At 44.4% G+C, this 10,569-nt stretch overlaps 1 protein-coding gene across 1 annotated transcript in view; it reads left to right on the top strand.

Annotated features, from left to right (window-relative positions):
• The first annotated feature begins 260 nt into the window (after positions 1–260).
• Positions 261–10,569, top strand: part of brinp3a.1 (bone morphogenetic protein/retinoic acid inducible neural-specific 3a, tandem duplicate 1) — a 70,278-nt gene continuing 59,969 nt past the window's right edge. The window contains exons 1-2 of the mRNA XM_083767850.1: positions 261–831; positions 1,657–1,997. Coding sequence (XP_083623976.1) covers positions 1,714–1,997 — 284 coding nt within the window. The 5' untranslated portion in view covers positions 261–831; positions 1,657–1,713. The remainder of the gene's footprint in view (positions 832–1,656; positions 1,998–10,569) is intronic.

Here is a 10,569-nt window from a genome sequence, read left to right as displayed (position 1 = left end):
CCCCTCCCTCCCTTTTTTGACGAGTGACCACCACCAAATTCATCCCTGCATGGCTGCCCCTGAAACCCTCCTCCTCCTCCTCCTCCTACACTCAGTCACACCTTCCCCCCGTTCTGTCCCAGCCAATGGGGAGTGGGCTCGGTGCTGGAATAAATTAATCGCTTCGCACGGCAGGAAGAGAGAGAGAGTCAGAGAGAGCTCCATTCACACTGTACAGAGTACAGACTGCACGGGGATACACTACATACATGCGTCATAGAACGCGCATCATCAGCACCACTCGGTCTCCGGACGCCCGAAGTGCGCGTCTCTACAAACAAGAGGAGTAGCCTAACCGGGCGGGCAGGAGGCTAAATGCTCACCTGCATGATGGTAGTTCGTTCTCGCGGGACTCGCGCATGGTAAAATATTACGGTCGGACCCGACGCGTCCCCACAAACTTATAGTCATGTTCAACACGACTTGGATGGTTCCTCGCAGCGGTGCGCGCTTTGTGCCCGGCCGTTAATATTCCGTTGGATTGTACAGCCTGTTTATCGGATAATTAAGGCTTCCCGTGGAGGTATGCGGCGGTGAAAAGAGAGTGGGCGCACGGGCTTTTTTTCCCACCCAAGTTCTTTTGGACCACGTAATATATTAGTGCCTCTCTTCTTTGTGTTTGCTGTTACCCCTCAAGAAGAATAAGAAGGAAAGGCAAGAAAAAAAAAAACATTCCCATGCATGCCGCGCTTTATATGCACTGCCACGACCACAACTTCACTGGCCATTCAAAGGATTTTGCGGAGAGTAATTCCTACCACAACGCAAGGACTATAAGACTTGCACAATCAGGTAAAGAAAAAGTTTATTTTTTTCCCTCTTCTTGTTTCTTTCCTTGGGACACCATTTGGTCTATAGTAGGACAGATATAACATTACAGTAACATTGTAATTAAACAAATGAGCTATATAGGCCTACAACATCAGTCACTGCTTATTTAAAAGTATTAGGTATGGTAGGCCTACTGCTGTAATATATTGTGAATCACAGCCATGCGTGTTTGAACCAACAGGAATAGAAAGTGCATGAATGACTCTCCAAACTGTATCTCACTGCTTCTCAATCTGCACTCACCCTCTCTATTCTTGCTCTCCAACACCCAAAACGTGAAGAGAGAGAGAGAGAGAGAGAGAGAGAGAGAGAGAGAGAGATTGATAATTGTATTTCACAGTATAGTATAGAATGGGTATACATTTCAAACGAAAGCGCAGGTCAATACAAAAAACTGTTACTGTTATCACACCATGATTAAGCACTCACACTTGTTTACAACAGGGTCCAGCATTTTCGATTCATCAGAACATTTAGAGACGTACAAATATATACACTTCTATAAAAAACAGGAAATCATCATATAATAAAGAAAGTCAAAAAGGTAAAAAACATGTAGGGGAAAAAGGGGTGGGGGAGAGAACGGAAGAAAGAAAGGAAGAAAGAAAAAAAACATATTCCTCTCTTTTAATACCAAGCCTTAACTCCCCTTGTTCTTCCTCTCTCTCTCTCTCTCTCTCTCTCTCTCTCCTCTCTCTCTCTTTCCTCCTCTCTCTCTCTCTCTCTCTCTCTCTCTCCTCTCTCTCTCTCTCTTTCCTCTCTCTCTATCTCTCTCTCCCCACCCAGGATTATTTCGACGCGTGGGGAGAATGAGGAGTCATCGGGGCCGGGCGGGGAAGCAGCATGAGCGGCCAGTGCAGCTTCGTTAGACTGGTGGCCCTCATGTTTCTATGGAGGTGGTGGTGGTGCTTTACACTGAGCCTGCTCCAGTGCTACGTGTGCGCGTCACAAGGGGCCAGGGCGGCCGACGCGGCTGCCTCCTCCTCCTCCTCCTCGGGCGCTGGCGGCGGAACGGGGCCCCTCGGCTGGCTCCTGTCCGATAAGGGACCCTTTCACCACGCCCAGGAGTTTGTAGATTTCACAGAGCGCCACCAGCAGGGCTTCGCCACAAAGTACAAGATATACAGGTGAGCAGTAGCGGCATGTGAGCACATCCACGTCCACGATAACGAGGAGAGTCGGACCACTGTCATGTATAGCCATAAAGAAAGACGGTGTTCTGAGGGGTGAAATGAAACTATAGTCAGATCCAGATATGTAAGTGATGTTTGAATTTGCCATCATGTGTGCTGCTGAGAGCAAAATAAAGTATCTTGACATGAAGCCAGAGGCAAGTAGGCGGGCATTTAATTCACGTACTGTAAGAGTTTAATTAAATATAGCGCCTATAAAGATGCACATTTAGTCGGTGGCAAACGTGTGGAATGTGGAATCAAGGGTTAGTGTTGAAGGAAGACGACTTAAGAGAGTTTAAGAGTAAAATCCTCATGCTAATCCAGTTGTATCTGTGAGAGAGAGTGTGCACATTACATGTGTAATTTTAACCAAATGGTCCCTTAGTTTCGGATCCACTTTGGTTCCATTTGTACACTCGTAGCTCACCTTGTTTTGCACCAAACACCAGAATTACAGAGTGTACAGAGTGACTTCAAGCAGGCTGCAGGGTACCACATGAGGGGCTTTGGTGAAGCAGCAGGATATCAAAGATAACTGACGGAGCCAGATGATGTGTGTGTGTGTGTGGGGGAAGGGGGGGGTGTTGTGTAGTGCTTGTGGGTGTTACTTGGAAGCATTGTAGTTAACTTGCAGCATTGAAGCATTGAAGCATTGAAGCATTGAAGCATGCCGCTGTGAGATTTACCTCCCGCTTTAGAGAATTCAACCTATAGAACGTAACGGATGAATTAATTCACGCCTGTTTAGAAGTGCTAAATGACCAAACACGTTTCTTTCCACCAATACAAAAGGTGACAGTACAATGTTGTCGTTTGGGTTATATATGCCACGGAGCCGCTTGTTCCAACAAAAATCAGGGTTAAGCTTAAGGGTATAAAAATACTTTAATAGGCTTTATAGCTATTTTGACTTTGACTTATTGCTGTTTTGCCTTAGAAAGAGAGAGAGAGAGAGACAGACTTGCGTGTGTGTGTGAGAGTGAGAGAGTGTGTGAGAGAGTGTGCGTGTGTGAGAGTGTGTGTCTGTGTGTGTGTGTGTGAGAGAGAGAGTGTGTGCGTGTGTGTGAGAGAGTCTGTGCGTGTGAGAGTGTGTGTGAGTGTGTGCGTGCATGCATGCGTGCCTGATTTCCCACATTATGTGCCAGCATAAGTGTGTGCGTCTGTGTGCCCTTTACAGTACTTTGGTGCAAGCCCGAGTGTTCGAGTGTTCATACTGTACGGTACGGTGCAGTGAAAGTCTGTCAATAAACATCTGAACGTGCCTCGTGTCGTCCGTGCGGTGCATACGGTATACGGTACTATCTGTGCGCGCGAGTGTTTTGATCCACTATGGAGAGCCGTGATACTGTGTGTGAGGGGCTGTGATACTGTGTGTGAGGGGCTGTCAGTGCGTCTGGAGAGTGCCTGATGGCAACTGAGCGCGGTATTGACTGACACTGGCATTTAGCGGCTGACACAGGTGAGGTGACGAGGCAGCCAGCCACAGATGGAGAGTGTAGTAGTGTAACTCCTCGTCTTACCCCAGGTGCTCCCCCCTCCCTCTCCCCCACGCACACACACACACACACACACACACACACACACACACACACACACACAGAGTAAAGTACGTGGTAGATTGTAAAATGTAACCAAATGGATTTGGTTCCATTTAGGCACAGTATCCATGCAGAGTCACAGATGAAAAAACAAAAAAGGGATTTCACTGTGCAGAAATGGGTCCATTATAAACACTAAATTCCCATTGACAATGAATGGAGTCATGTGGACGAGCCAATAGACATGTTACGTCATGATGATGTCTGATGATAAGAGCGCCCCTCACACAGGTGTGATTTTTGAGGGGCGCCAGCCCCTCCTCATATATACAGGTTTAATGTTTGTCCTTAGTTCAATAGTTTGTTTTGTAAACGCCATTGACTTTAATATATTAGCGCCCCTCACTTCACACGGGTGTGATTTTTACTACTACAGTACATCGCTTGATTTGCTCCGTCTCTCGTCTTTCTGTTTCTCCCAGCCTCTGCATCTCTCTCTACCCCCTCTTTCTCTTTCATTCTTCGTATCGTTGCACACCACCCAAAGACATTATACTGCGTAACGTTCAATCAGAAAATATACAGACACTGGTAGACACGACACACGCACACACGCACACGCACACAGGAATAGGTGTACAAGGAATAAGAAATTACTCTTAATTAACCCACAAGGTGAAAAGAAGGTTAAATAATGATATTAAAAGCCCAACTCCACCTCTGTCATTACCGCCAGATGGATCTCCACAAGTGCCGTTTTTTTTCTCCTTCTCTCTCTCTCTCTCTCTCGCGCATTCGCCCACCCTCTGATGATTTCAAACCAATTGCTCTACTTCACTCATAGTCATAAATATTCCCCGGAGCTCGGTTGGCCTTTGCCGTCTGGGGCCGAGGCGAGAGACCGCCAGGGGCTGAGGCGAGAGACTTGAGGGCTGCTGGAGAGAGAGATGAGACGAGGGGACCGGAGACTAGTCACTAGTGCCTTATCTCCCCCTGGTGGCTACTCATTGCACCGGGAAAGCTGCTGACCTTTATATAAGGAGTAGTTCACGCAAACAAACAAAAACAAAAAAGACTAGGTTCAGGGTTATACACACACCATGAATGAAGCCTTGAATTAAATTCTCTTTCTGAAGCCGGTAATTTGCTGACCGGCGGAGTCTCTTCCTACTTGAGTCTCTTATTGACTGATGATGACGACAAGTTATTGGCTGAGGAATGTGACAACAACAAAACAACCTCTGTGAGTTCCAGGCTTCATGGGGTGTGTGTAGTTGATAGAAAATAAGTCAATGCAGGGGTGAACAATGAACAATTGCTCAACAAAATTCCCTACAATATTCACTCTTATCTGAATTTACTGTTACTGTTTACAGTTGCTATCCACAACCTAAACACACTGTTGTACAACGTCTGCATGTACAGAATCCCTGGTTCAATTCCAACTAAGCCTACTGGTGTGTGAGACAGTGCAAGTCGATTCCTACCATACTAATCGATTGTATTGCCTCCTCAACTGCTCTATGACCCACACCAATCACTATTAAACGTGATTACTGAAATACTATATTTAATTACACATTTCCTCCTCTCCAACCAGTAAAAGATATGCAATGTAGCACAAGCATCAATAATGTAAATGGGTGTTAATTGGAGGACCATATGTTTAGCGTATAACCTAAGATGGAGGATAGTGTGTAATTAAAAGGGAGAAACGTTCCTCATCATCCCAGGCTTGTTCTAAAAATGGCTCTGTGAAATGTTCCTTTCTATGCTCGTTTCTCTCTCATTTTTATTTCCGGAATTGAAAAGCAAAGCCACTGCACACGGTAGCATTATTATTATTAGTCACTCAAAATGTCAGCTCAACCTTCATTCACGGGTCATTCATTTTTTGAAGATCCCATCCTCTGTGGAGGAGTTTCTCATCTCCTGCTTTTATTTGTGCCCCCCAGCGCCTTCGCTGCAATTTACTGTGACTGTGTGTCATCTAGGCGGACCTTTCTTGTAATTAGGCAGTGATTAAGGACTTCAATTGGATATGAAAATGTGTTTATTAACCCATACTGGGCGGGAACCCCTCTTGGTGTTTTAAGCATTATGCTATACGGTAGCTATTGAAAAATAGCAGATTTTCAAGATTTTTCAAAAAAATAGCAGATCTACAAGCTTTTCTACAGATCTACAATTTTTTTGAAAACTCTTGAAAATGTGGCACAAATCTTTGAATATAATGCTTTCACAGCGAACATTTTTAATATCTTTGCTTGTGGGAGGGAGGTCCCTGGAACTACATATTTTCAGATGGGGGTCTGCAGGCCAAATACAGATAATTCTGGGGGTCCTTGACATGAAAAAGGTTGAGAACCCTGCACTGACAAGAAAACTGTCAGGATTTAGAAGACATTTGTAGAATCGTCCTCAGGTCTAAATGGGGTAAGATGATATGGTGCAGGGGCATGTTCCGTCTCGTAGCATCAGAAGTAAAGTCTGCGATCCTTTCTCTGTGTTTAGATACTGTAGTTAGACCTTTATAGATTCAGTTGTCATGGCATTACAGTATGAAGCACAGGACAGTTCGAGAAGAAGAGATACAGCTAGGACTAACGGATAATAAGAAATGGAGTTAGCAACGCACCGGGATTAGGAGTATGAAACAGTGGTTCTCAAAGTGGGGGTCCTTGAGGGAGTTCCAGGGGGTCTCCAGGGGGGAATGATAATTTGGAACCAAATGGACCCTGATGGGTCTGTAACCCATCAGGGTGTAAATTAACATTGACTTTGCAATATAAATTGGGGTCCCGGAGATAGAAAGGCCATTAAAGGGAAATTTCACCCTTTTTGCATGGAAAAATATAACACTTTCCTGGGGGTCTTTATGTGGGTAATATGTGGTTTTAGATATTTTAGATTTTAGCAGTGAGCCCAGTGTCTCTGATGTCAACACTATTTCTGAATGACTGAGACCTTTTGTAAAGTAATCGCTTCTGGCAAATAACAGAAGACATGTAACACATTATTGTCTGCTGTGTTGCTTTTCGATGTGTACACTGTGTAATTTTATGAGCACAAAGTACCTTTCTGAAAGTACCAAGTATCGCGAGACTTCCCACCGTTACCTGTTCCGGCAGCCAAATCTCACGATACCCCAGAGCCAGAAACGATACCTGCTGCTGTTCCTCAGATAAAATGATATACTGTGCACTCTGTGCACATCGAAAAGCAAGTGATTAGAAAACAACCTGTGATATGTCTTCGTTTATATTCCTGAAGCGATTATATGACAAAGGTCTCAATTGTTCAGAAATAATGAGCTGGTCCAGCCGGCTCCATTCACTGCCATGTATTCATTGAACTTCCAGTGTTAGTTTGGCTCCCATGAAAGTGTCATGGCGCAGCCCAGTCACGTAACCATTTCCTTTCCTTCTCAAAACTTCCTTGGACTACATGCTGTCTCAGTGACAGCGTTTCCAGAACTGAGCAGACAGGCGCGGCCAAAGGAAGCTGTCTGCCGGCGTCTCTTTCGGTTTTTAGACAGCTGGTAGCTGGTGGATGGAAAATAAGCTCCACCCACGCGGCTGAATGCCGCGACGGCCAGATTCCTGGAAACGCTTGCCCCCGCGGCAGTCAGCCATGTGGGTGAAGCTTAATTTCCATCCACCAGCTGTCTAAAAACCCGGAAAAGACACCAGCAGACAGCCGAAAACGGCCGTGCCTGTCTGGCAACAGCTTAAGACAGCCCTCCACCTATCCACAAGGAGGAGCAGTGCACCAAAGCATTATGGGAATTGTAGTCCATTGGGAACCACTGTTCTACAGCAGTGGTTCATAAAGTGGGGTCCGGGGACCCCCAGGGGTCCTTCAGGGAGTTCCAGAGGTTCCCCAGGTAAATGATAGATAGTTAGTAACCAAATGGACACGTATGGGTCTGTAAGAGTGTAACATATGGAACCCTTATGGGTCCATTTGGGTCCATTTGTACGCTCTCAGAGTTAAATTAAGTGTGACTTTACAATATAATTCGGGGGTTCCAGAGATAGAAAGGCCATCAAATGCGGGGTCCGTAGCCTAATGCAGGTCAAACTGGGGGTCCTTGAAATTATTATGGGGGGTCCTTGGCATATCTTTTCAAATGGGGGTCCGTGGGGCCGGGCTAATTAAGTGTCAATTTGGGGGTCCTTGATATGAAAGAGGTTGAGAATGACTGTTCTACAGAATGTAAAGACAGGGAATGGAACAGAACAGAACTGTGTGCAAGAAAGTAAATGCAACTAAACGAAGCAGATCAGAATTGACAGAGCATATTACTGTAAAACACTGTAGACTCAAGTCTAGTTTATACTTTGTCATATGAAGTATGAATTAGGCTTTCGCTTACACACGGCTCCCTACAATTTGCACTCACACAGCAGCACTTGAGTGAGTGGCAAAAGTATAGAGTGCTTATATAGTGACTTATATAATTGTAGTGTATTAAAAGTACAATATTTTCCTCTGACATGTAGTGGATTAATTAGAAGTGAATTAAAATGATTGAAAATGGGAAATACTTTACTGAAGTAAACAATGACCCAAACATTTTCCTGCGGTGATTAAACAATCGTGTTCCAGATCTCCCTGCCGAGTTTACACTAACCTTTGAAGAGCCTGTGTCCTTGGGCTTGTGATGAGAATCTGCTTTAAAAGGGTGTAATGTAATCACTTGTCATAGTGTTGAAAAGTATTACAAAGTGGCGATCACGACAACAGAGCGTAGAAGGAATGGGCGCGCTGCGTGCTACCGCCGCCATTGTAATGCATTGGGCCTCAATTTCCCATAATGTACAGTAGGTAGTAGAGAGATGCTCCAACCAATCTGCCATCGATCGGTGATCCGCCGACATTAACTCCAAATGACTCGATCGGTGATCGGCAATTTACCCTATCTGTGATCGGCAGGCATGTAACGATTCACTCAACTCACGATACGATTCGTATCACGATATGACGTTCACGATACGATTTTTCACGATATTTAAAAAAAAAAATGAAAAATTTCAGTTTTTTAAATATAATTTATCTCCCCCATTACTTTTGACAGTGCAGAAACATAATTGCCTTCCTTGATGTATTAATGAGCATCAACGACCATCACCTGGGCACAGTCACAGACACACAGCTCCCCTCTGCAGTGCTCTACTACTGAAAGAGACTGCATGGAGTCACTTAATTAATTTCTTTGCAACAACTGTAAACATGCTTTCTTGTTTAGAACCTAGCTCGAGTTAACATGTAAAATTATCTTTCTTCGATGGCATCTTAGGATAGATGTAGATCTATTTGACAGTGCTGAAACATAAGTACAACAAATAATTGCCTATTCCTTGATGTATTAATGAGCATCAACGACCATCACCTGGGCACACACACACACAGCTCCCCTCTACAGTGCTCTACTACTGAAAGTGACTAATTTCTCTCCAAAAGCACTTTTAATATGATTAAAGCTCACATTCCATATCACACAAACCATAATTCTCTAGCCCCTTTATTTATTTAGATTTTTTTATTTTATTAAATCGATTCATATTGTCGGGATTAATAACGATATACGATAGATTGTTACATGCCTAGTGATCGGCAATTTACTCTATCTGGAGAAACCTATCTTTTATACCATTTAAGTGGTATAAAAGTCAGATATTCAAGTATAATGTAATTTTGCATCTTTGTGACAGGCCTAAACATTCTCCCCTTCCTACCCACACACACAGGAACAGTTTTGACGTGGGTTTTGACATATAATAATTTTGGAAATATTCAAACTTTCCCCTTACGCACAAGATCGGTATCGGCCGATCACGAGAAAAACAATCGGTGATCGGGATCGGCCCCAAAAAACCTGATCGGAGCATCCCTACTAGTACGTACTAATGTCCACCCCGGGGACAGACAGACAGACAGACAGACAGACAGACAGACGCACAGGAGTCCCCCTACTCCAGTCAAAGGTTGAATGAGACTCCAGCACAGAGGCAGTCGAGTGTCCTCGTCAGCAGCGGCAATGACAAGGACCTCATCCAGTGTAGGGTCTATGTCTTCTGACAAGTGTTTGATGTGGGGTGTTATCAGGGGCACAGATCCAGGGCGGCATCTACAGAGATTGTGTGTGTGTGCGTGACGGTGTGTGGCTGTGTGTGTGTGTGCGTGTGTGCGCATGTACTAGTGGCTATTACAAACTAATGGCAGTGAATGTTATGTTGCGGTTTAAACAACAGGGGCTGACAACGGTTTCCCGACTGCCCGTAGCAAGTAAATAAAATGTCGAGTCAGGTGGAGTTTTATTTCAGGGGAAGCATCTTTTGTCTTTTGCCTCACTTTTCGGGCAAGCACATTCTATCTCTGGACAAGTAGAACATGACCGCGTGGTTGTGCCTGCAAGTCAAAAGGAATCATATCGTCTATAATACAGCAGCAGTGTCAAGAAGAGTTCATCAAGTCTCTTAGGTGCCATTCACTCAGCGAGTGTGTCTGGGAGGTTCAGTGAGCAGAGCCTGTATTAACAATAATGGGAATGCCTCATTATGTACCCAAAGTCATTCCAGGCACTTCGTTTTTTTTGTCTGCGATGAACAGACTCTTGTCAGGGCTGTGACAAATTTCAATACCATAGGGAGGGATCTGGAGCCTTCATGACAGCACACTCTGTTGTAAAAATCTGGCTTTTTCCCCACACCGTCTTGATGTCTAGTATCTCTCTGGTGTAGTGGCATTTGTGGGAGGTGTAAATCAATAGTGTGATTGCTTTTTTATTAACAAAGTGCACCGTTCTGCATTTGTTTCAACCACAGTGTTTCAAACAGTGTAGTGCTTACTTTAATAATATTTGTGTAGTCAGCTGTCACATTCTCCTGAATAATATTCAAGTGGGGATGGTTAACATATTTAAATTCTTTTACACATGCATTTACCTCAAAGGCTGCATTGGGGAATGTAATGTTATTCCC

Source organism: Protomyctophum parallelum (genome assembly GCF_964188405.1).
Source record: "Protomyctophum parallelum genome assembly, chromosome: 6".
In the NCBI taxonomy this organism is placed as follows: domain Eukaryota; kingdom Metazoa; phylum Chordata; class Actinopteri; order Myctophiformes; family Myctophidae; genus Protomyctophum; species Protomyctophum parallelum.
The sequence above is the reverse complement of the archived record's forward strand: the minus strand, read 5'-3'. Positions and strand labels throughout refer to the sequence as shown.